Below are 27238 nucleotides of genomic sequence, written 5' to 3' on the forward strand. Positions count from 1 at the left end.
GCCCATTAATGTCACTGGCAGTTACAGGCACAGAACAAATGGAGAAGCAGCCCCACCTCGGACACTGGGATGTGCCTCGGCGTTTCATACGGGACGATTCCCGGAGCAGAGACACAACTCCAATTAATATCAACGGGGGTTAAACACGAGGATCGGTAGCACCAGAGAGTCCAGCAGCAGTGGTAAGCTGAAGTCTTTGCTATTTTACTTAAAATGATTACTTACAACTTTGCTCACTGCAAGCTGGTTTGAAATTTAATTAAAAACAGGAGATTTTTTCCAATCCCAAGCACAGATCTCAATGAGACACACAAGAAACTAGTAAAACTTCTTACGGCTTTGAAGATAAAAGTAAATTGAACTAAGTAAATGTCATATTTCATCTTTTCCCCTCTAGCATAGAGCGACTTCTCAGTTAAATACATCAGTATTTGCAAACAATGTTGATCTCCAAAAACTCTTTGCAAAAGTAAACACATTCAATAAACTTAAACTTAGGAATTATACAGGATAATCCACAGTGTCAGAAAACCTTTCTGGGCACAAGTTAACTGGATTCTAAAGCAGCAAAAGCAGCGTGTTCACTTGCTGGAACGGATTTACAGCCCCAGTGGTTTCAATCAGCTTTGAAACTTGAGGATGACTCTGGACCGCGTACTTTTCAGGGATGCAAGAGAACTCCTTTATTCTGTAATTCTGCAGGACGCGGCAGGCTGCGGCGCAGTAATTAAAACATTTGGAGCAGAGCAGCCCCTGCTGGGCGGGTGGCAATGGTTTAACCGGAGCAGAAAAGTCCTACCCGGACCAGGAGCCCCTGTTTCAGACACGCAGCCCTTCCCCGGCACACGCCTTCACCCACAATTTATATGGGATCCTTCTCAGATGAGTGAACGTGAATGGATGTAAAGACCTCCCCTCCACAACTATTGTAAATTCAATCATTCTGGAGAGGAGAACACATGAAATTTTACTGCTTTCCTGTATTAGTCACTCATTCCTCCTGTAAAACGCTACATGAATCCCCCCAAACTTCAGTGTCATCTCCCCCAGATGACTAACTAGAGTAAAACAATTCAGCGTCTCTGTTCTTGAGGAAAACAGCCTTCCAGCTACAACCAAGACAGAATTTTTGGCTTACGCAGACCAACATAAGTCAAATTTCACTACCACATTCACGTTCTAATCCAAATGATTCAAATCTCTGAAGTTTCAAACCTGGAAGCAACTGAGTGTTCTCTTATCCCATCAACAGGTCTTTGGAAGCACACTAGATTTCACCAAATGGGGACCTACACACTGATGAAACCACCACCAATAAAACTCTGGTTAAGGATTCCTAGGAGGAAAATTATTTCTAGGACCGGTTTTGTTTTTTAAACTCCACGGCATGTTTCTCTGAATGCAGATATTTTCATCAGCGTTTGATCTAACTCTTTCTGCCGTAAGTCACAAACGTGGCAATTAGGCATATTTCAGGGGAAAAAACCAACACGTTTTAATTAGAAGCCCAAGTTTCAGCTGCAACACAAGAAAACCGTACCACTCCACAGAGCCTTGTAAGGTAATTGAACATTTCAGGGGGAAGCAGAAAGGAGAAGAGCCCTTGGTGGGTTCAAGGGCAGCAGTTCAGCATTACTCGGGAGGACACCGCTGTCCCACACAACCCCCTGTCACTAACCGTTAGAAGTGACGACATATTTCCACCTCTTGAGGTGAGCGAAGAGCCAAGAAGCGAGGCTACAATTCACTTTGTATCTTGGTACGATTACACAAGAGATCAAAGGGATCTCTGGAGAGCAGCAGTCACGCAGTCTCAGTTACGGAGCCAATAGCTGTGACTCCAGAACCCTTGTCAAAAAGGACTGTACACATGGCACATCTGGTTCCAATGCAGGAGCAGAAATGCATCCTTCCCTGTTACCAAAAGTTCATATTTTAAAGGAACTTTCATGTAGCTGTCCCAGTGTGCCTGTGACAGGATGACAATTAAACTACACCAATTAGCAGGCTATGTATAAATACAGATACTACCAAATATATTAGGCAATAAATTGCGAATATTCTCAAACATTCAGGAACAGCTCTGTCGGGATGACAGCAAAAAGCCTCATGGGAGCAGTGCTTTTAAACATACTTAAACCTATTTACAGGTTTATAATGCACTAAAGCTGTAGACTGATTTTTACTAACGGCTTGCTAATTGCTGAGCTATCATGAGGAGGACACCTTGAGTAAGAGGAGAAATACTAACCTACTGTCACTCCAGCTGAGCAGACCTCATGGAAACAAAAACTGAAGAGTTTTGTGAAGAGCAAAGTATCTTTGACAAAAGATTTTTCCTTCTTTTTTAGAAAGCAAATCGCCTTTGTGGAAGAAAACACATTTCACAAAGCTACAGTCAGAGTTTTTGACCTTTAACTCTTGCATTTTAAACCTGTGTTTAGTTTGGTGCATTGAGCTTCTTTCCTAGAAAATATATATGTGAAAGGTAGAACATATCTAAAAAGCTTGACTCGCAAAAATGAGGGTAATGAAAAATACTTAAAAGCACGTGTTTTTACTCTTTGCATCTGTATCACACACTATGTACCACTATGAATGAGAACTTATTTCTTTGGACACATTGTCTCCAAGTAAAGCACAATAAAAAAATCCCTTCAGCCCACCACACCTGCCAGCTGAACGTGAAGCGGTTGTGCTCCCCAATTACGGACACACAACACCCGACCCCCGTCACCTTCCTTCTAGCGACTCCCAAGCAATTTAATCCTCCTCTAAACACAACACCGCTGGAGCCTAAAAAGCCATCGTTAGCCTTTCCCATACTACGCATCTTCCACACACATCAGCATCCCACCTCAAATGAAGGATTCTCCGCGCGCGAGCTCATTTTTCCCGGGACAGGACAAGTTCAGGCTTCTGACAATAAAACCGGTGGCTCACAAAGCCAGGAGCCCGCAGGAGGTTTGGTGGCCCTGCTCTGCTTGTGCTTTCAGAGCCGCATTCCTTGCTGGGAAGCGGAGATTCCAATCTCCCCATCTCTCAGGTTACTTTTCCACTGATGAAGCTTTGGGGGCTTGCTCCAAAGCTCAGGAAAGTCACTGGGAGTCTTTCAGTAAACACCAATGAGCTCTGCATCGCGCCCTGAAACGCTGTGAGGGCCCTAGCTAAGAATTAAGTTTGTTTACCTCCCATCATGCCTTTTTGTTTAAAGAGGCAACATTTTTTAAAAAAGAAAAAAAAAAAAAAAGGCAACTTAAACATTTCCATTTCCTCCAGCCCAGCTTTCCACGGGAGGGCTGGGGGAAAGGGTGGAACAGCCGGGAGCAGGGACACAGCACCTCTCACCGCAAAGGCAGCCACGCGTTCGCGGAAAGAGCGAGTAAATAATGACCGTGCACTCGCGGGGACTTTTCTCCTTTCCCAAAACGTCACAGACAACTCGCGCACCGCTTCACGAGGCGGGCGCTGGGCTTTTCCCTAGGGATTCTCTGCCCGGGAAGGGTTTTGCTCCAGCCCCGCTGCCCGGACGCCAGCGGACAGGTCCCCTCCCCAGGGCTCGGCCTCTTCTACCGGTACCAAGTTGCCCCCGCAGCCCCCAGCCCCGCCGAGGGAACCCCCCACGGGGCAGCCCCGGGAGAACCCGTCCTTCGCACGACCGGCCCGCGGCAGAGGGGATGCAGACGGGGCACTGGGTCGTCCCCGTTTCCAAAAGGAGTTTGGGAGGGGGGGCAGCGAGGAGGCTGACATACCCTGGCGCTGGCGAGCCTGCAGACCGCCCGGTGCTGGCAGCCGTGCTGGGGTCCCGCGCCGCCCCCGCCGCCGGAGGGTTTCTGCTTCACCATCCAGTCCTCCAGCCCCCGGCGAGCCAGCGAGGCGTTCACCGCGAAGCTGTCACCTAGGGCAGAGGGGACAACGCCGCTCAGCACCCCCGCAGCACCCCCCGCAGCCCGCACACCGCGGCGGGAAACTGAGGGGGGGAGAGGGGCAGCGTGGCGGGGGGGGGGGGGGCGCGGGGGGGGCAGCCAGGAGCCGTCCCTACCTTCCGGACTTTCTCTGGGCTTACAGACGGCAGCTGGGCAGATCCGAAGGGACGCGGGGGGGGGGGGATAATAAAGGAAGAGCGTTAGCAGCACAAAACCACCGCGACCCGCGTCAAACCCGCAAACGGGGAAGGGGCAGAGGGAGCAGCAAGTGGAGGCACGAACCATGCTTCGAGTGAAGTTTCCCCATCTCTCCGCATCGATCCGCGGTTGCGATTCATTTGAGTGCTTTCAGTCGGGCCAGGCTCGCTCCTCGTTATTTGTGCCGGCGGATAAAAAAAAAATCCCAGCGCGTGGAGAAATCCGTGAGCCCCGCACTCCCCCCCTCCTCCTCCTCCTCCTCCTCCTCCCTCCCCTCCCCCGGAGGCGCGAGCGCGGTGAGAAGGCGGGCTCCCCGCGCCCGCGCTGCTCTCGCGCCCGCAGACAGAGGCGGCGACAAAGGGACCTGGCTGCACCCACCCGCGAGCGTGATTGACACCGCGCCCAGGCCCGGCCACGCGCGGGCAGCCCCCGCCTTCCCATTGGGCCGCGGCGGCGGATGAAAGGGGCGAGCGAGCCTTTCGGAGGCTCCAAAAGAAAAAAAAAAAAAAAAAAAAAAAAAAGAAAAAGGAAGGAAAAAAAAAAAAAAGAAAAAAGAAAAAAGGAGCAGCCGGGCGCGTTTCGCTTCCAGCCAGGCACGGGCGGCGGGGCCGCTCCGCTCCCCGCCGGGGTCTCCCCACCCCCGCACCCCGCGCAGGTTGCGCCCCCGCGCTGGGGGGCTGGGGTGGAGGGCGTGGACAGCCCCCCGCCCCACAACGCCCCCGGGGCTGGGATGCGGGGATGCAGCGCTCCCGAGCCCCCCGTGTCCCAAAACGCAGCTTCCAGGGCCGGGTCCGGAGCCCCCTCTCAGAGATTCAGGAGGACAAAGTCCCCACCAGCTTCTTAAAAAATCACTGTTAACCGAGCAGAAGAGGTTTCGAAAGGATCCCCCCTCCTTCTCCATTTTACGAGCACTACCTGTTATACCTGCAGAACAAACGGAAAGGAAACTCGCTGCTTCACCAAGACAACTCTCACAGTCCCAAAAAATTTCCTTCCTTCCCCCGGCTGGTCATTATTTTTCTGTTTATGAAAATCACGTCTCCCTTGAGATCCTTGCCGTTCAACTCGGAGAGATAAAAGGGAGTGCGTAGTAGACTCGGAACAAGAAAAAAAAATGAAGGCTTCTGAGAATTTTACTCAAGAAACTCCCAGTCAAACTACGTGGGGATTGACCCAGATGGGCCCGGGCCAAAAACTTAGAGGCCGCATCTGTACTGTCAGATCCATACGTTTCAAGCGCAGGGAGGAAGGAGTCAGACTTGGGAGCTCATCTGAAAAAAAAAAAAAAAGAAAAAAAAAAGATTCAAAGCATATGTAGTAACACTTCTGCAGGGAATTGGGACGGGAGAGGAGGGTCAGGCTTGGCGCTGGTTGTTAGAAGGAATTCCAAAGCACATGGATGTGGTGAAGGGCTGGTATGAAACGACTGCGCAGCACGGCCATGGAAAGCCATTAAACGAACCGTTTCCAGCCAAATTGCTCTTTGGATGCCTGCAAAGTAATTTCTCACATTATTTCAACTGTTTATCTGCCTAGCAAAGAAAACACTCGCGTTGTGAAACGCAGCCGTTGCAAGAGCATCGATTGCTTGTCAAAGAGCTAACGACATGCATCTTTTGTGAATCTCTTCTTTATGTATTTTAATAATTTATTTGGCCCATTTTTATGTTGTGTATTTAAAGTGACATATTTGCTCCTTTGAAGATTGCCTCTTGTTTTGGGGCAGAGAAAGGGGGGAAGAAAGTGATGTAGATGAAGCGGGCGCCTTGGGGCATGAGCCTCACCTGGACGGTGAAAACCTGCAGAAACTCTCTGCTGCATATTAAGAAATTCGCAATTGTAATACCAATTTTATTTTCTCCCCAGCCTGGCATATGCCTGAGCACCCTTTTTTAAATTAATCAGCACATGTTTTATTTGGGATATCACCTATCAAGAAATGGAGAACGCCTCGGTGGAAGCACCCCCCAAAGAGTGTGGATTTATTAATTTATTTTGTAAGGCGGTGCCCCCCAGCGTTCAGCTCTTGGGAACAAAATGGGGCCTTAGAAATGTCACGAGTTCAGCAGGTCTGAGCAAACGGCCAGGGGGAGAAGCCCTCGCGTTCCGAGCAGATTACAGAGGTCTGCTTGTGTCCCGGCGACCGAGGCGAGGAGACTTGCATTCGTAGCACGGTCACCATTGCGCAGTACAGCTGTCACATCCGCAACACTCGTTAAAGTGTAAAGCAAGCCCGTTTAACGACTGTCAGGCACGTACCCTGCAAAACCAAGGTTCTCACAGGAGAGGAAATCCGACAGAAGAATCCCAAACGTCGGTAACTGGCTCTGCGTATGATGGGATGCGTGGTTGCAACACTTGGGCATGGGAGTAACGCAAATACGGGCTGGTTACATTACATCGAGGAGGAATCACAAGTGCAGCTATTTCTTCCTCCACCTGGGAGAGAGAACGTTTTCACTACCCTTAAAGGGCCAAACCTTGAGATTCTTAGCGTGGTTTTGCTCAGTTTTGCTCAATTCCAGTTAATTTCAGGAGGATTTAGCAGGGTATGACAACTAAACAGGGAGCTCAGGATTTGACTCGACAGAATGATAATGATCCTCAAAAGTGCAGGGACCTCCAGACACACAAAACCTTTTGTTTTCCCTTCGTGGAGCCAGAAGTGTGTTAAGCAGTGACGTCTAGTAAAATATCAGAGTGAAGTACACCATTCATAAAACTGCGCTGATGATGAAAGGGTCTCTAATTCAACCCAGTGACCCCAGTGGAATTCTTGAAGTTGGAAAGCCATGACGTAGAGTATTATTCATTGCCCTTTCATTAGTGCTGACTACGCGCTACCTTTTCAGAGGACGGAAAAGCCTTTTGAACCTCGATAGAACGTAAACTACTTGATGATAGGAAATAAATGCGTCTTAGCCAAGGAACAAGGGAACAAGACCACTCCGGGAATTAATTTTCAATATTGCATAGCAAAATTAATGACAATACTTGCAAGAGCAAGAGTTGTATCATCAGTTAGATTGAGGAGAACCCTGTGTGATCCACTGAAGGTTGCTCTGATGTCCTGACAAAGAGAGGAGGACTTCCATGCAATGATTTCAGCCAAAACAGCACGTCTGGTTTGAGTCTATATTTGCATCTTAGCTGCAGAACAGCGGGCAAAAATAAACGCTAGTGTGGGAAAGTAAACCAGCGTTGAAAAGGTTCAGACTGAAGGCCCAGCCCTGCGCAGGACACAAGCCACGTGCCAGAGCCACCAACACGCACCGCAGAGATGCACCCCCTTCGCCAGGCAGGAGCAGAGGGAGGAGGGCAAATACACAGGAGGGATGAAAGACTCACACAGATTTTCCTGTCTGGGTAGTGGGGTCAGTGGTAGGACACCGCTTTCCAGGCCTTCAGCTTTACCTCCTCCCTTTTCTTCCCCTCTCCTGCCCCGTTCCCATCCAGCTGGATGAAGGGAGTCCGGCACTGGCCTCCCAAGGGCTCGGATGGGTGCTGTTCCACCTGAAAATGGCGCGCAGGTCGTCCTGGACCACCTCCAGCAGAAGTGAGGGCTGAACTGTGCTTTTTAAAGTGGAAAAAATATGTAATTCTCAAAAAACTCTGCACACAGAGACAGTAAAGTGAAAGCTGCGCTGCCTCTCCTCTGCGTTAGATAATCTTTGTCTATGTTTGGCAGAGGCCTTTTAAGAAAAGGCTGCTCAGTTGTGAAAGGAAAAACATATAGGATTGCCTGTTTCTAAAGATGCTTCTTCTTTAGAAGCATCTTTAAATTTAAATTTGTTTTAAAGATGCTTCAGTGCTTGGACTAGATGACCTTTGAAGGTCCCTTCCAACCCTAACGATTCTATGATTCTGGTGCTCTCAGCGCCCTTGTCAGGGACAATTTGAAATATATCTGTTTTATAAGATACATGAAATATGTCTTAAGATTTCCAGGATCCAGGCTGATACAGAATTTTGGATCCCGTAGCTCTCGAAATCACAGGGAGAGTCACAAACCACGCTCAACCACCATTTCAGCCACCTTTCAAGCAATCCCCTTTACTCCATCAGCCAAGAACTGCCCACAGCCACGCCACCTCTTCAACAATTGCTCCAATTACTGTCCTGCTGACGCACTGAGGGTCACAATCCTGCTCTTGCAGGTATGACTGATCCTTTTAATAACATTTAAATTTCCTTTTGGTGACCGTAGGAGTGCTTTGATCGCTCACTCCCAACCCACACAAATGGGAGGCCTGTCACAAGACACTGTTGCAGCTCCTGGGTCTTTGTCTTTGGTACCTATGGTCCTGGCAGATTTTTCAGCACTTTTGCCTCGGGCATTTCTGCAATCTGGCACGTCAGCACCTACGAGCTTTAGCAACTCTGCAGCCTTGGCTTATTGCCTCAAAGCTTTGGCATGAGTCTGCACCGTGGCATCCTTTCAACTCCAAACCTACTTGCTTCACAGGTTTTCTTTGTGTTTTTTTTTTTTTTCAGGATGTCAGCAACTGCCCTGGTCCTAGGGGGGAAGAAAGACTGATCAGCAAGTTCAAACAGTGTCTGTGCAGCAGAAAGATGTGTATCACAAATGAGCACATTCACTATGTCACTTGCCCTCCTGTGTAAGTGCACCAGATATTGCACATGCTTAGGTACCACGAGAAATTTTTCCAGGCCTTCTCCAAGATTATCCCTATACTTCTTCTGAGAGCCTGTGATGATCGGCTGGAGAAAACCCTGGCAAACTTCATAGACCCGAACCGTCAAAACACTGTGTCTCCATACTTCAGTGGATATAGTCTCCATCATCAAAGTGTTTTCTCTTTCACCTCTCTTCAAAGCCAAGAAAACCCATCACATAGGGATACCTGTTGGGTTTAAGGGTTGGTATTTCAGGGTGCCAAGTGCTGACAACCAGGAGACAGCCAGGTGCCCTCTGCACTGTCTCCATCAAAATCTTCCTCTTCAGGTAGCATCACATCTTCCTGACATTGCGTTCAGGGAAATGAATCTCATCTTAAATGAATCTGGTCTTAAAATGGAAGAATCCACCACAACGAGGATGCACGTGCCCGGTTAATCTTGGTTCTCGCCATCGCTTGCTCTGAAAGTCTACACCAGCAGCTGCCTTCAGGAAAGGCCTGAGTTCAGGCTTTCCCAGCAATTTAGAAGCACCTGGCTTTTTCAGTAGATTTTAATGGGTGTTGGATCTGGAATCTCTCTCTTGCAACCTGACTGCAGATCCACCAGAAAGAATTCAAAGATCATGAAGAATTCCCAGGAATTTTTCTGTCAAAGTTTCCCCAAGGAAAACACAGTTCCCTCCCAAACAAATGAATTTGCAGTTTATTTACAGATCCAAAACCCTGCGGATGGCCTTCATAAACAGGGCGCTCCTTGGGATATTTTAAAGTGTGATTTTTCTGAGGGTTTTTTTTTTCCAGCAGATATTTTGCTGAGATGAAATTTGCTAACAACTATAACAATATGCAGAGAAAGAGGAAAAATAACTTTTGCCGACATCAGGTACGGTGTGCTTTCAGAAAAAGAAAAGAAGCCAAGTAAAAAGCAGTGCCATGACTTCAATAATCCGAACCTTTCCTTTAGCACCCCAGAAATGACAAGTAAGAAAGTTTTAATATAGGAGAGGATTTTTATTTGCATTTCTTAACAATGAGGGCGGTTTATACTCCACCTGGTGTCTTTTCTCACATCATCTTTTATGGGCTTCTCTCCGTGACAAGTACCTTTGTACCAAGGTTTCCTCCCCCCTCTCCCCCGTCTCTGGTTCCAGCTCACTAGCAGGCTTCAGCATACAAACACAATGGGAGCATTGAAAGGAAGACAGTGGGACGCCGCCTTTGATCTTGTCTTCTAATAACTCGTGTCTGTTTGTGTCCAAAAACAATGTTCCGAGGCTGCGAGGACCGCGGCTGCCGACAAGAAGACTCATCGCAGGGGTGGGGGAATAGCTAAACCGTATTCGGGAGGGTAAAGCGCTGGCCAGAAATGTAAACAGCGGACTGGGATCACAGCGTTTCCTACGACTTTTCATATCCATCCCGGAGGACGCTGGTGGCATGGGGACAAAAGAAGGGGGGCGTGTATTACAGCAAACGGCCACTGGCCCGTGAGCCAGCTGAGCTCCGCTCTGCCGCGGCCTGCCTAATGTTGTTGGAGTTCTTTTAAATTTCAAGAAGCTGCATTTTTTTTGTTTGTTTTTATTTTTTTGTTTTGTTACTTGCTGTTGCTTTTCTTTCTAAGAAAAGGGTCTGGAAAAATAACCGGCAGGAGAACGGAGTAGGACTGGTCAGACGTGGCACACAAAGCTTGTGTAAAGTCACTTCTGACAAAGCGGCAACACACAGCGAGGAGCAGAGGAAGGAGAAAGAAAGATGCTCAATCGCCGTCCTATTATTTACAGCTATGGCCTGGTAAGGTCTTATACCCTTAGTGACACTGTCACATGTCAACAAAGGCATGAACTTTGGAAGGAGAACACAGGAATCAGGACCTGCACCTGTATTTTGTATTTAGGTTCCATCTCTGGAACCAGCAGATTTGAAACGATGGAGTTGGACAGACCCCCAGGCTTGATTTTCAACACGATAGCCTTTGCAAAGCTCCCAGGAAACATGAAAGGCTTGAATTCAGTGTGTGTTGGTTCAGCACAGCACTTCTATGTCAGTTTTGCTTGTTTTTTTAAAAATAAGTGTAAAGTTTGTTGAAGTTCTGTTGCTATAGTAAGTGGGGTCGGGGCTGTGCATACAAGTAAGTGTAGGAAGTGTTTAACTTAATAGAGATCAGAAAATGATAAAAAAAATGTTAGTAAAACTATCTTTTAAGCTCTGGGTGAACTACAACAATTCCAAAGTGTTTTGGCAATCTCACTCATAACCATATCATACTGGGAGAGAAAACTTTACTCTAGAAAACACGCCTGGGCCACCGTGTCACTGTATAAACCTGGCACCAGTAACGTGCCACGAGTGTTTCGTCATTCTAAAATACACTTGGCTGAAAAAGAATGCCTTCCTCTGGACATTAAGGTACAGGAAAATGAACTTTCAGGTCTGTTTTTATGTCGCTTACACGTGGAATCTTTGGTTACTACCGATTTTCCCCCCAAACACTCAGTGCGCACCAGGGCATGGTGTGGATGCAGAGCTGTGACGCAGCAGGCATACTGGACGCGGAGGTGGGGCATGGTGGCGAGGACAACGGCCATTCTCCATGTTGGTGTGCGTGTTTCTGCTCCGCCAGACACAGAGCAGGCCCTGGCTGCCCATAGCCTGCTGACTGGGTGATGAATTGCACAGGCCTTAAATGGAAAAGATCCAAACCGCAGGTTCAGCGCAGCTCTGTCCGAGTGGCACAGAAAGCACGGGCCTGGCTCAGCGCTCAGTGTTCGTGCTGTTGGACCGGCAGTAGGCTCACTTCGGACACGGACCTAGGGAGGTGAAGGCACCCAGCAGAAGGAAAGGGTGCCCCACAGCACGCACGTGCGCTGCGGGTGATGAGACACAGGCTGAGCCCTGCGTGCGCTGAATTCCTTGCAAGGAAAACAGAAGTCGCCATCACAGCTCAATTACGTTGGTGCATGCAGCACAGCACAAAGAGCTGGAGCTAAACAGCCCATGTTGCTCACCTGTCTTCTCTAAACTTTGCGGCGAAAAGCCGCTTTGTTTTCCAAATTTACGTAGTTTTTTTCTCATACGATGCATCCAATGGAGCCACAAGACTGGCTCATACAGATAAGACCCTGCTTAAATGAGCTTAACACCAAAGTGTTTCTCACTCCTCTAGGAAACTTCTGAAGCCCTGGCAGATGGACAGATATGAGATGGCCAAGTAAACTCTTCGAACATTTAATTTATACTTCTCTGATTTTCTTTTACTGTTAACTGTTACTGTTACAAGACTTTGCACCCACTCAGCACATTGCACATCGATCTCGTTTGAGTGCTCTATCCGTGGCCTCTTCGCTGTTTCTCCACAGCATTTTCCTGTGGCATTAATGACATAATCACTGTGTTCAGATGGGCTATGCTCGTTTGAGTGAAGTAAAGATAACCCACAGAGATCCACTTTGCTGCTCTGCTCCACACTCTGTGTCCTTTTGCATTGTGTATTTTCAAATACATGACAGAAGCTACAGGAATTCTGGGATTTGCATAAAACTAACAAGCCCCAAATTCTTCTCCTGGCATTCAGGAATTTTGCCATGGTGGTTTTGAACTAGCGCCAGACCACGTCTAACCAAGGCAGCACTTCTGCCAGCATCCTGCAAAGGCTGGGGGCATCATAGCAGGCTTTCCCTTTCACCTCTGGTCCATCAGTAGAAGGTCAGAGAAGTGAAAGACCTCTGGCACGTTAACCACACGCCCCGATCTTCCTCACCGCACTGTCTACTGCCCTCACTTGTGGGAGTTTCTTGCAATGTCTTAAGGGAATCTTTCCCCCTAGGAGTCCTGCAGTATTTTGAGGCAGTTGTAGGACTGTGGGCTGGATCACTGAGGCTAATGCTGCCTTCATGCAAGAGTAGCCTAGTGTCTTATTCAGTCAACCAAATTTAGATTGAAAAAAATACAAATTCCTGAAAACATACTAGGTAGAATTCATAGAATCACAGAATCACAGAATGGTTTGGGTTGGCAAGGACTTTTCAGGGCCATCCAGTCCAACTCCCCTGCAAGGAGCAGGGACATCTCCAACCAGATCAAGTTGCTCAGAGCCCTGGCCAACCTGCCCATGGGACATCCACCACCTCTCTGGGCAACCTGTTCCAGTGTTCTACAACCCTCAGCGTAAAAAAAATTTTCGTTAAATCCAGTCTGAATCTGCCTCCCTCTATTTTAAAATCATTACCCCTTGTCCTGTCACAGCAGGCCCTGCTGAAGAGTCTCTCCCCATCTTTCCTGCAGCCCCCTTTAGGCACTGGAAGGCCGCTCTCAGGTCTCCCTGGAGCCTCCTCTTCTCCAGGCTGAACAGCCCCAGCTCTCTCAGCCTGGCCTCACAGGAGAGGTGCTCCAGCCCTCTCATCATCTTCGTAGCCGCCTCTGGACCCTCTCCAACTGGTCCATCTCTGCATCATCTCCCTCTACAGTCAATGGAGAGAAATAGGTGGTTCATGTCACCTATTTTATATGTCTATATTAAGCAGAGATGAGTAATTTTCTAAATGTACCTGTTAGGACATGATTTTTCTCATCTTAATACAGACATTTAGACTAGTTGAGATTAAATGGCTACTCCCCTCCCTTGGCTATAAGGGGAGACTGGGTGACTAGATCAAGTGAGGGTATTGTAGGCAGCTAAAGCTGGTGAGACGCGTTCCGCTCCCTGTACATGGTATAAGTCTTAAGGTTCCTTCTCCCTCTGGCCTGGAAGGGAGACATGATTTTTTTTTAAAACAGAAGAATGACACTCCTGCATGCTACACACTGCAGAACATCTAGGAGATCAGAGGGAACAAATTGCTGCTAAGCTGAACAAGGCTCAAGCGAACATCCACGAAAGCCTGAGAGATCACACCTTTCTCATCACGCAGAATGTCTGCCAATGTTTAAGCTACCTATGTGCTAAGCCAATTCCTGTATGTGTACTTGTGGCTGTGCTGGAACATTTTAAGGTGTATTTTCTGTTTCTGCAAGAAGAAGAATGTCACCGCGTAAAGTTTCGATAGCATAAAACCCACGGTATCAATAAAAGCTTTTCTAACTGCTCTGATCTTAGGGTCTGCTCTTGCGCAGATGGGAATGGCACTGTCCAGCGACCAGACCAACTGTTCCCATCAACCTCCAGCAGACAAAATCCATGAAAGAGCAGCCATGTCGTCTCTAGCCCTCTGATACTGCTAACCAGCTGAACAGCGGGAGTACCCTAGCTTACATGGGCTCGAGGAAAGACTGGGCAAATGAGAGAAGGGAAATCCACTGACAGTTTCTAAATACATAGAAGCTGTCTCAAACGCAAGAATTCCCTGAGTAACAACTTATTAGAGACCGAGAGATGACTGAGTGGAAGTATGATGATACACTAACCCTATTATTATATTCTTCCCCAGGCATCTCCTTTTGGTCACCGTTAAAGACCAGCATCCTGTACAGCAATTCTGAAACTACCTACCACAAAAAATGAAGTGAATCATGAGCGTTTGAGGCCAATTGAAGAAGTTCAATTAGTATTGTCCCCATGGAGGTGAGGAAGAAAATTCCTGCACCGAGTTGAGCTAAGCCACTGAGCTGGTCTGGAGACTCCATACTGATTTCAAGAGACCCATGAGGTACAACTCATTCTCTTTATGTCTGAGGAGCTGCACAATAATACCCACATTATTAAAATAAAACCTTGTTTCATAAGACAGTTTCCTCATATGTTCTGAGTATTTCCTACTGAGAGTGGGAAGGCATTAATAAAACCGGATTTAAAATGCTACAAATCAGCATAAATCTCTGTGGAAAAAGAATATACTTCAGCTCTTCCCCGCTGTTGGATTATTGTTGAATACCCTATGGTTCTCCACAAATTCTTTTCTGCAGCACAAACCAACGAGAGGGATAATGGAACTTTTGTTTATAAATTCTATATGCTTTTTACTATAAAGTCTCCTATTTTAACAGCTAATCTTTCACACAGCTGAGTTGTATACTCAGAATTATGGCACCCTGGCAAGTAGTTCAGGAGTTTAAATATATTGGTCTTTAATCAGGTCAAACAGGATTAACAACCTAAAAGATAACACAGCCTCATCCTGGTCATTAATGAAGATGTTCAACAGCATCTCTATTGGTTCCTTAGGTGCACCAGTGGTGACTGGCCTCCAGCTGGACTCTATATTGCTGATCACAAGACTCCAAGCCCAGCAGTTCGGCCAGTTTTCAGTCCACCTGCCCATCCACTCATTGAGACTGTACTTCGTCAACTAGTCAGTGAGGATGTTATGTGAGACAGTCTCACAAGTCCTCAAAGGTCAAGATAAACAATATCCACTGCAACATCCACCTTTCATGGTAGAAGGCTACCAGGTTTGCCAGGGATTATTTCCCCCTTCATAAATCAATGCTGACCACTCCCAGCACTCTCATTGCTGACCACTCCCAGTGCTGACCCACTCTCTCCTTAGCACGCTTGGAAATGGTTTCCAGGATTATTTGCTCCACCACCTTCCCTGGGATCAAGGTGAAGCTGACTGGCCTGTAATTTCTCAGATGTCCCTTTTTGCCCTCCTTGAAGATACAAGTCACGCTTGCTTTATTTCAGTCCTGGAGAACCTCCCCCAGTGGCCATGACCTTTCAAAGATAACTGAGAGTGGCCTTGCAGAAATACCAGCCAGCTCCCTTGTGAGTGCATCCCACCAGCTCCCGTGGGCTTGTGTACGTCCAGTTTCTTTAAATGTTACCTAACCTGGCACCCTTCCACTCAGGGTGAGTCTCCGTTGCTTCCGACTTCTTCACCAGAGTCAGGGTCTTGGCAGTAGAGATCGAGAAAGAGGACACCAAATACCTTGGCCTTCTCTGTCCCAGATGTGATTCCCTGCATTAATTTAAAATAAATATTACAAACAAATGTAAGAATTTAAGACTGCTACAATGGTCCAAGCCTTCGTCAGGCTTATAGCTGGGATCAGAGCTGTGCAGAAAGTAGCTTTTTCTGCTATGTGGGAAATTCCACAAATATTTTAAAAATCATTCTGAAAGAGGAAAAAAGTGTTGAAATTTTCACAATTTTTTAAATGTTCTTTTGGGGTTGAAACTGATCGTTCTGGTTTTTAGGCTTTTTCTATTACAAAGCACAGTTTGTCTTCTTAATTTTAAACAACAGGCTACAAAATCAAAATGTTTTACTCCAAAAATATAAAGAACTTCCGTTTCAAGTCTATTCAAATATCCTGTTCCAATATTTGTAATACACAGAAAATTGTCACAAGTGAAACATTTACATGGATTGCCTTTTTGCGAAGAAAACCTGTTCCACAATAAATTTTCTGACCAGTTCCAATTTGAAATACTTGAAAATATGGGGATTACATTTACAAATGGGTTTGTATCTTCAGTGGTATTACTCATCCCTTTCATCTCCAAAGGGCAACGATGACTCAGAAAACCATGACTGAAAGTCCAGGCCCTGGATATAATATATGTAATAATTCTATTTATTACTTTATCAGATTTCAAAGATTTAAAATACCATGTGGAAAAAAAAAAAAAGAACATTCCAATTCTGATTCATCTGACTCTCTACTTACCTTACTTCACCTTCCCAGTGACTTTAGTGAGGAAGGTATGCTTTCATTTCAGAAGCACTTCAGTCTCCCCATTCCAGTTTTGCTATAAAGGAAGAAAATGGAATTTCTTCTTTTTGCCAGTTTCCTCTCCACCCCTACAGCAGGGTGCCTCTGATCATGCTAAAGGATGGAGCTGGCTAAAGCCAGTTGGCTTTATTTCACGTGTTTTTATACTGAAGATGTTTACGGTTGCTTTGTTAGGACACCAGGGCTTTTTCCCCACGAGATGCAGAAGTTCATAACGCTTTGTTGGCTAATACTGAGTCAACAGTCACCATGTACAGCATCCAGACCAACCATCAACAAGGATTCTGTCCCCACCAGACAAATAATACCAACGTAACCCTATTAAAAAGATAAAATCATACAGGAGCAAACAAAACAAAAGGGATCTCAAGTATGAGTGTTCCTCTTTTGGCTTTACAACCGTACCGTTCCTCTGAAGCCAGCACATTTCACGGCAGTGGAGCATCCTGGTCCAACCTCGCTTACAGCAAAGGCACCTGTACATCCTCGAGCTCTTTCCTGTCTGTATTCAGCACGGATTTCCAGCGCAGGATGAGCATCTGACCTTCAAAAAAATCTTAAATTCAGAATATAGAAAACAGGCTGCTTAGCCATTCTTCTTATTTCTAAAGGAGATTAAACGCAGTTGAAGAAACCACGCTGCATTCAGAAAGTGGACCCTTTGGAAGAAAGGGTGACATTTGCTCAGAAAGAACAAGTCCACAGACTAGGACTTTTCAACTGTTTCAGTATAAAAGAGCCAAATATAAAGAGCAGGAAACCATTCTGTACTTTCAGAATAATGTGAAGAAGACAACCCAAGAGAGCTTTAATACCTGAAATGCTCTTAAATCCAGAAGAAAGACTTTTTGTAATACTATATCAAAAGGGGAAAGGGAAACAGCCCAACACAGTGCTTTCCGTTTTTTTTTCTGCGTGATATGGATGTGGCAAGTATGTTAATTCCTGTCTGCTCAAAGGAAAACAAAGAGCGTAAACAGGCAGGCAGGAGAGGAGGAGAGCGGGATGTTTGAAATAACAGAGGAACCCACCGCTCACTGAAGCCGTTAGCTCTGGGAAGGCGGGGGCTGCGTCCGACCCCAGGAGCTGCAGTTTGCAGCGAGGCTTGCTTCAGATGCATTCTGCACCAGCTCCGCCGAGCGCAAACACAATTAGCGCATTCAGCATCAGACAGTAGGAGATCCCCTTTGATGTTGGGATAAAATGAGGATATGCATGGTTTTGTCCAAAATGACAACCATCCCAGGTTTACTAATGGGTATCTAATAGAAAAAGAGAACTTTATGATGCTCATTAATTACCAAACTGTCATGTGCTTCTGGCAGAAAGAAAGTAATCCTCTTCTCCAGATTAGACAGCCACCACAAAGGACTTCAAAGAACTTTCCGTCCTCTCCCCGGAGAGCTGCCTTGCATAAACCTCAGCGCGCCAGGCGTGCGAATGAAAAGCAGGGAGCGGCTGAGGAGCCCTTCCCGACACACGCGCACTCCGTCGCTGCTGGCAGCTCAGACACGGGCCCTCCTGCCGGCAGATGCGCACGCTCTCTGTACAGAAAATGCACTCTAAAATTCACACAAAACTTCACAAATTCTCGGTAAACAATGCTTTCCATCCTTGCTTTCAAGCCTGAAGATATTTGTGCTGAAGATTCTTTGGTGGCAACAAAAATTCTTTTAAGAACGTGAAAATGTAGAAGAAATACAGCTGAAAGTCTGGTTCTCAGACATTTTCCTCAGATGTTTTTTCTTAACGAGGAGCAGCTAACGCATGCCTTTTGCTGGCAATTGGCCACAGCGGGTACAAAGGGCCGCAGAGACCATCTTACACCAGAGTGGATGTGCCTGGGAGTGTGAAGCACTCACAGCGATGCCCGCAGTTTTAAACAGCCAGACACTTACGGAGTTGGGGATTTCACTTTCAGTGGTAATTCCTTCCCTTGCTCCTATGTTGCTATAAACTCCTTATATGCTTTTTCTTTTTTCTTTTTCTAGGGACTGAACTCTACAGACTTCAAAGTGTGCCACACATTTCACATATTGATGATTGTCACCCAAATGCATGCATTTATGGTTGTTTTCACCAAGGCCTGAAATAGTGAGAAAGTCTGGATTGTCTCTCAGGAAGAGCACAGGAACGCGTACTTCTGATGTTCGGATGCCACGCGAACTCTAGATGACAGGATTGTGTTCTTGAACATATTCGCCTTGTGGTTTTTTATTTACTCATGTAGATTCAAACCACTTCACGGACAAGGCGAAAGACAACGAGCCCCATTATGATTTGGAACCTCAACATTCTCACTCAAGGCCTTCCCAAGCAGCGTTTGGTTAAAGCTGTGTGCTTGGTCGTACTAGGCAGACCAAGATTGTAATAGGTGCCCCACAAATTTTAAATTTAATTGAGGGCTTTCTCCAACCAATTTCATGCATTTTTTTTTAGTACACAAGGGTTGCCAGAAGCAAACTGCTATCCAAAATAGTACTGGCTTTACCTTTACCAAGAACACAAGAGTCCGGGGGAAGCAGTGTCCAGTGATGAGAGTTCAGGGGAAAATGGATAATCATAGGCACCATCAAAAACCATTCCTTTGCTCATAGCACTTTGCAGATGGCACCTCTCCCAACCCTAACCATCCTATATTCTATGAATTTTTTGCGCTGCATCTTTGAGCATGTGAAAGAAGCAGAGAAAGAACAAATGAAGGCAGTTAAAAGAAATAAAAAGCAAATAGAGGTGACGTGATCTGAGAAGAGTTAAGAAAAGAGTTTTAGAGTAGAAGGCCTGCATCTCTGAGTCCTGCTGTTACTCCCAGCTGTGCTCAGGCAAACAGGCCCTGGTGCATGTTCTTTGTAACCAGATTCGTCCCAAAGAAATACTTCACTCCAGTAGTCAACTTCTCCTCCCAACAGAACCAAACTAAAACTGGTGAGCCCCAGAGGTCAAAAAGGGATTAGTGGTGTTAGCAATGAGATCTGAAGTATAAGCACAGAAATTTCAAGTTGCTATTCCTGCAAAGCCAAAGTGCAAGCGCTGGCATTTTTCAGCTCAATGTCAAACTCCAATGAATGGCTCACAAGATGGTCAGAAAGGGCAGGAGGTTTTTTAGCAGGCAGCTAGTCCCATCTAGAACCAATGATGATGCAAAAAATGTTTCCCCTCCAAAAACCAGAATCATTCCAACCCAGGACCAGTCCTTGATAGGCTTGAACCAGCCACCACAGGGCATAGGTGGCCACAGCACGAGTAAGAGATGGAAGTCGTGAGGAAAAGAAGACACCCCACTTGAACTGGTAAAGGACTTGAGAAAACTTGTATTTCTGCCATATTCAAGTACTTGCAAGATCTTCCAGGCTAAACAGGCAATGAAGCAGTTTATATACATTCAGATGCATCTGGACTTGCGGATCAAGATCGGGGGAGAAAAAAGAAGCAACAGTCATTCCAAGAGGCCGTAGAACTTGAACCTTTCCCTTTCAGCAGCCCACTGAACAGGAAGGCAACTGGATCTGAAAAAGATGCCAACAGATGGCTGTGAGCTGAGGCAGCGCAACTCAGAGCCTGGGCTGTGTTTTGGGAAAGAGGAAGTCTGAAGTATCTTGAGATAGTTTTGTGCAATGAGCAAAAGCAATCAATTCAGCTGGTAGAAAAAAGAGTAAATGGGAACAACTGAAATATTAAATGAAGTCATTAAATCTGGTAGCATGAAAAAAATTGTCCCTAAAAAGAACTGGCCAAGGCCCCAGATGATCACAGATACACAGAGGGTACAGGAAGCTTATTTGTGAGTTGGCCAGTGCATGAAGACTTCAGCACAGGTAGGAGGAGAAAGAGAAACCCTTTTAGTGGTCATCAAATTGTGATTTGGCAGTTTTGAGAGTTCATTCATCCCTTCCATACACATATACACACAAATGCACGCATGCACATGCAAAGACAACTCCCTTCCCAGCCTACTCATGAGTCAAAGCTTTACAGACCAAGCCCGGAGCCTGGTGACGGAGGGTGTGCAGGCAACAGAACCAAGAGAGGTGCTTTAGTGGAGGTCACATTTATGTTCCACAGCACTGTACCTCCTGTCGACAGATTTTAGATCAGCAGAGCATTTCTGCTTCAATTTTCAAGAGAGCGGATTTATGACCTGGACAAACCATGCATTGCTTTACCGATTTAAACCACAAACAGGATGGTAGTAACGCTTTGTCTGTTATCACTAGGTTGGGATAGATGCAGATGCTCTCCCAACCAGAGCAATTACCAGGTACAGTCATCCAAACAAAACTACCCAAGACAAAAACCAGATGGTTCCTTGTGCCTCTGCTAACTCCTGGTGGTATCTCAGGTAGATAGACCTGAAAGAACTGGCTCATTAAAAAGCATGAGTGTACCCAGAATTTGCACAACTGAAAATGGTCCCATTTCACTGACTGGAACAAGGGACTTGTTCTTTCAAGAACAGCCTATAGATTGCTAAAGTACTTACCCAAGTGGGATGCTCTATCAGACCAGTATGCCCCAGTGAAATCATCTGGTCAACGAAGCACTCCACTCCAATATGCAGCTTGTCTTCAGATAATCATGGCTAATGCTTTTTCCATCACAGAAGGAAGTCCCAGTATTTCAAGTTGAAAGGATGTGGAACTATGTAGGAGTTAGTACCGGGCTTTTTAAGAGGCTGAAATTCTCTAGTTAAAGCTGTGCCATTAAAGAGCCCGCTGAAGCTGGTCAGCTCACATTGATGTTGTGTGTTTGTTTGGATGGTGAAGCCTTTAGTCTTATTAAAGACACTGATCATGACATTTTCTAAACAACCAATAATGAATATTTCACTATATCTCTTCTGAAGCTGTTTGCTCATCCTATTGTGTGGTTACTAAAGAAAGACAGACCTGCATCAAAAGTAAGGTATGGTCTCCTTTCACAAAGGAGAAGAAAAATAGATTTCAATTCCGATCTTCCAACTTCCAAAACAGAGTAGAGCGGAAGCACCCCTGATTTGATAGTCCCAGATCTAGAACAAACACTTGAATACTTCTGTGTCTTTGAGACATGCATTCACGCAGCTCAGACATCAAAAAGCTGCCACACAATAGGGCCTTTATCAAGGGACTAATGAAGTAACATCTCCCAATATCTGCTTTCTAGCCAAGTCCCCTTCATTTCCTTTTTATTTTCAAAGCCTTCCCAAAAGTCTTGGCCATATGAAATGACAGCAGTGATTCAGCGATCCAATTCTGTAGGTCCTGTTTCCATCACATGAAAAAAACCCCAACATGCTAAGCATAATTAGGGCCTGGCACACCCTTTTAACACAGCTCACAGTATCCATGCAAAATTCATTTTCCTGCCACAATGCTTTCTTACCCTGCCTACATTTACTATATTCCTCAAATGCATTAACACCTAAGAACCCTGACAAAGCCTAGCTATTATTCCAAACAGCCTCAGCCAACAAAATACAGAGCACAAGCTCACCTTGCCACAGAGCGTGATGGAAAGAAAAGGAAAACCAGTTGGAGGGAAATGGTGAGGAACAGTGACCTGTACTAAGAACTGTGTTGTACGACAATCGCAATTCACAGTGTGACAGACTTATTCAGGAAGAAGGTCTAAACAACTGCTGAAGTTATGCGGAAGAGATTGTTAAAGTTGCCTCAAGTAGGTCACTAAATGGGTGCTTGGAAATCAGTTACGCTTAACTGAAGTATTAACCATAAGGATGTTTTCATAAAAGCAGAAATTATCCAGTTATTGTTGCTGGACACTTACCCAGCTCGGAAGCAATCCAGCAGAACCATGATACCCACAAAACATTAATACTCTGGGTGAGTCTCCAGCGTACCCGCCAGTGACAGGCCATGACTATGGAGGGATGATAACTGATGTGAAGAGGATGATCAGAGCAGATGAACTCTCTGCCAGGTTATATTTGATGATATAAAGATAACGAAATGGGAAAAGAGCTCCATTCACTCTGAAGGCTCTTTTGAGGGTGTTTGTATCTTGAAAATAATCCCAACGTTAATGCAGAATTGTGAGTGCATTTTCTATTAGAAAAATAATCAGTATAATAGCTGTTAAGCTGATCTATCTGATGATCCTGTTGAGGGTCAGGAGAGCTCAGTAAAGATAACATTAAGCAAAGCGGCAGCTAGGGCTGTAGACAAAGCCGCTCAGTAAATCAAAAGGTTCCCCGCTATGTTACACAGCACACAAACAGCTTTAGCTCCCGGTCTGCGTACCCTGACAGCTACTTACACCAATTTTAACGCTAGGACACAACATTAAGATGATCTTTTCGGAGCCGTATTTTTTCATTCTGATGGCCCCCACTCTCCGGCAGCCTGCTCTGGGTTTCCAACATCTACGCTTCAAAGAGGCAAAGGGAGCAGAAACGCTCTGAAAAGGTGGTCAGAGCAGCGCTCACTGGAGTTCGCACCTTTAGCTCTGACCTTCACCGGTACAGGAAAGGCTCGTCCCACCGTGAGTGAGCAGAGCAAGCACAAAGCCTAAAGCCATCTACAAAATAAGTCTCCAGTTCATCCTTCCTGTTGAAATCTCGAGATGACTATCACAAAGAAAGAGGTAGATGTGGAGAACACACAGGTCAAATCAAAAGCTCTCCTTGTGCCTCTACTGCAGGAATATCAGCTTTCAGCTCTCTGAATGTGAACTGATAACCCAGTAAAAGAACGATACAAGCAGCAGTTCAGCCACTGCTCAACTTTGGGTCGTTTTCTGACCAGCTTCTCTTTTCCTGCTCTAAAGTCAACATAGTTCACAAGGCCAAGTATGTAGAACACTGACACAAAAAATAAAACCCAAACAACAAATCAAAACAAAAAGAGTGGCTTCATACCCACAGGGGAGAGCCACAGCCTGTTCTCTTGCAGCCAAACTTGGTTATGAAACAAATTCTTGTGAAGGCAAATTGCTGTGAGAGGGAAGCACCACACGCAACGAGCAGGGAGCTCCGTCACGGCTGGGCTGCAGGGAGGGTGGACGTCACTGGGGTCACTTCTTTTCACACAGGAAATGAGAGACTAGATAAAAGGATCAATTGCTCATTCTGGAAGAGTATTAAATCAACCAGAAACCAGCAAGAAGAGGATGGGGCAGATGTAAAAACTTAAGACTGATTGTATTGTTCTTGTGACTTGAAGTACAGATCACAGGATCTAAGACTTTTCAAAATAAAACCTTGATGAACTAAAGTACTGTGAATACATGTCTGTACTTTGTGATGAGCCAGGTAAAAGAAAAAAAAATTCTAACATTTAGATTGTATTGAAATTAAACGTTCCCATCAAGTGAACACCTCTATAGTACACCTACATTGCACATGCGGGCATAATGACCATTTAAAAAAGAAGCACTTACATGCTGACTTCAACTCCCATGGCTGCTCTCCATTCCGTCTGACACCACCATCCCTCCATCCCTTTTCAAGAGTTTAGGCGTAGTCGCAACAGCCAGGAAAAGAATAATCATCGTGCTTTAGTCAGAATACTAGGTGTCTTACCAGCTTATTATGTTCCAGAAAAATGAGTCTGTCCTGACTGTTCATGCCTGTGTGGAACTGACTCTTATCCTCTTTTCCACTTTCCCCTCTTTCTATAGACTTTCCACTAAATGCCTTTAAAACTCACCACTGTGATCCCTACCTCCCCTTTTGTTTCAGTGATGAGTCATTCTATTTGTTTGACTCCTTTTGTAGTAGCAAACTGCCCTTTGTATAAACTGAACCTGGTTAAGAATTCCCTTTTGCTGCAAATCCAAATGGAATTCTTGGCAGTTCGTAGTGCCATACACCCTGCCAGGGTGTTAGCTCCCAGATCTCCCTCAAAAGCACGGGGCTTTGTTCTGATTTACACACTTCAGAGAAGATCAGAATCAGGCCAGCAGTTCCTGCCAAAAGAGCACTGAAACTGAAAGGCAGAGAAGATAAAACAGACTCACTCCAAGAGATTCACAGAATGGGAGTAGCAGAAAGCTTTTTAACTTCTTCTGTTTTAGTAGCGAGTGATGCTAGCCTGTGAGGAGCATCCATGGGTCCTGCAGAAACCGAGGGATTTCCAGAGGTATTAGGAAAGCAGAAAGATGAATCAACTGGTGAAAAAAAATAGAATTAAAACTTTAAAATACGTCACCCTGCTTCAAAGAAGGTAGCTTTGTTCATATTGCATGGTGCAATCACGCTCGTGTTTTTGGAGACCTCAGGACTACTCTCTCTGTACATAGCCGTTAGGAGTCTGGAGAACAGTTGTGCAGATGATGACTCCCTAGGTTGAGTGGTCATTGCTGTTGCATCTGTCCTTCTGACACATATCTCCCCCTTGCTAATTGACCATACAGGAACTAAAGCAAGAAGCATTCAAAACTTGCGGTGCAGTCTGGTTCCAAACACAGCTGCGAGGTGACTGGAGGCCGTTTCCCTCCCAACTTGCTCTTGTAGGGACGTTTTGCAGCCAGGAATTTGGGCTCTTGCCTAGCCCTGTTGCATCTTTAACTCAGCAGCTCCTATCCTAAAGAATTCCCCCTTACCCATCCTATGCTCTGTCACAGCGTATGGCCACAAAGTCCGCTTTGCTGACTTTTTTGCATGTGTTTTCAGGGCTTGGCGCGCACCCAGCTCATAGTGGAAATGTCACGCACATGTTAAGAATCTTTCTCAGCCCAAACTCTGTACTTTTGGGAGGCACAAGAAAAAGTCATGTCTGTGCAGGTTACACAGCAATAGTAAATATGCTCTAAGATAGTAAGCTTTGTTTGGTAGTAAAAGAAAGGAAAATAAAAGGCAGGTATCGGAGCAGGAAGCAGTGCCCATAGTTGCCGAAGCATGCCTGGTATTTTAGCACGGGCCCAAGCTATTGTTCATGAGGCGGGATGGACCAGACACAAGCAAACCATCCATGCTACAAAAGTCTGCCAAGAGATAACACAAGCCAATTCTTCCCAAACACATGAACGCTCCAAGTGAGAACTGCAGCTGGGCTCCCAGTCATTGGGAAAGAAAGCAAGAGTCGCAGGGTGGGCTTGAACAACTCCTCGTGTCACAGTGCAGACATAATTCCACAATCTCGCTGTGCAGTTTCTGGACAGCTGGAGAAGGACTTTGGAGAGAAATACTATACACTTTCCTTCCAAAAGCCAAGGGCCTACTCCTTTGACATCTCTCTCCAGGCCATGGAAAGAATCATGACCTGATCTTGAGTCGCATAGTCAAAGCTATTGTAAGTAAGCTGTGTCCACACTGCAAGACGAGGGCACTCTGCCGTGGGACCAGCACACATACCTCGCAAGGATGTACTCGGCTCCAGTGGAGACACAACGAGATGCACATCATCCTGTGGAACCGCAGGGACCAACTGGGACGCTTGTACCACCGGGCCTGAGGGGAAGAAAACGGAATTCTCATGTTCCACAGTGTGGCACAGATTCAGCAGAATAACTAAAAAAAATTACATCTAATTTTGGTTCATGTGGTGTTACTTCTTACTCTGTCTGAAAACTATGTTCCACTTCCTTTGCTTTCACTAAGAAATGAAAGTTGTGCATGTCTCAAAATAACCGGATTTACCCCACGGCAGCATGATGGAGAATCTAGAGACATTACTCTTCCCTATGCCCCGCAAATGGCTGCTTCGTCCAGATGCAAAGCACATATTGTTTTCAACGCAACGTGTATTGTATGACAGAAAGCATGCCAAGTTTCATGAAAACCTAAGTATGTTTATAAAATAAGAGTTGGATGATACTCATACATTAAAAGCTGATCGTTAAAGTTAATTTCTGTTTATTTCTGGTGATTATGTTAATCCTGAAGCGTTTTTGTGGTATTAATTGAAACTGATTGCAATGAAATGTTTACTGAACTACAGTGCCTCTTTCTGTATGGATCTATTGCAGTTATTTTTTCTCATTTTCACAAAAAGGAGTAAAATTGTATATACAATGTCTCATAGCCTATTGAATAGCCCAAGTCACTGGTCAATCACCTTACAGTGGAAGACGACACTGTCATCTCCTGTTGTCCATATGTGGATACTGCCAGCTAATTTTAACTGCTTTTCAGATGATGTGTTGTCTCGCAGCTTTTGGGTTTGTTTTGGTTTGGTTTTCAAACATAGGCAGTGTTCCACTGCCAGCGAGCAGGCCCCTGGGTATTTTGCCTTCAGAATGTCCTTCATCAGTTAAAGTTCTGATAATCCCACTTTACTTTACTGGGGCTAAAATGCTGGATTTTTCCAAATGTGCCTGATATAAATACGCCAAGTGTTTTGGAGAGGAATCCAGAAGTATTTAATCAGGCAAAGCTTCCATTGATTTCCATGGGAGTCTTGTCGGAGTAAGAACTGAGTCAAGACTTCAAGACTTGGCACATTATCAATCCCAGCAAACGACGGGCGAGAGCTGATGCCTAACGCATGTTCTAGGGGGGAAACAACTTGGCTCGGGGACCATATTTAAAACATCACATACTGTAGTTTAAGCTCTGTAAGAAGTGAGAAGAACAAAGCTTAAGTTAGTCTCTAAACACCCAAGTCAGAGTTCAAATACAGTGCAAGGATTCCTTACGTATCTCAGCATGTCTAGCGCACGCTTGCTGTAAAAGGCAGGAACCGTGGATAGAGTCGGCAGGACTTCATGTGAAACGCATGCCTGGAGGAAGCACCACATGCACATTTTTTTCACAAGCTATTGACAAATAGACAGTACATGACTGCAGTATGACAACATTAGTTAAGAAACACTATTAAAATAAGGAAAACTGCATTTCATATAGCTGCTTTAGCTCTTTTTTTT

At 45.6% G+C, this 27238-nt stretch overlaps 1 protein-coding gene across 1 annotated transcript in view; it reads right to left on the reverse strand.

The window, feature by feature from the left end:
- Positions 1–4482, reverse strand: part of NKD1 (NKD inhibitor of Wnt signaling pathway 1) — a 101096-nt gene extending 96614 nt beyond the window's left edge. Inside the window, exons 1-3 of the mRNA XM_086758414.1 lie at positions 4209–4482; positions 4043–4075; positions 3753–3898 (exon numbers count right to left, since the gene is read on the reverse strand). Of these exons, the coding sequence (XP_086614540.1) occupies positions 3753–3898; positions 4043–4075; positions 4209–4233 (204 nt within the window). The 5' untranslated portion in view covers positions 4234–4482. The remainder of the gene's footprint in view (positions 1–3752; positions 3899–4042; positions 4076–4208) is intronic.
- Positions 4483–27238: the final 22756 nt, after the last annotated feature.

Source organism: Chlamydotis macqueenii, chromosome 13 (genome assembly GCF_036417535.1).
Source record: "Chlamydotis macqueenii isolate bChlMac1 chromosome 13, bChlMac1.mat, whole genome shotgun sequence".
Classification (NCBI taxonomy): domain Eukaryota; kingdom Metazoa; phylum Chordata; class Aves; order Otidiformes; family Otididae; genus Chlamydotis; species Chlamydotis macqueenii.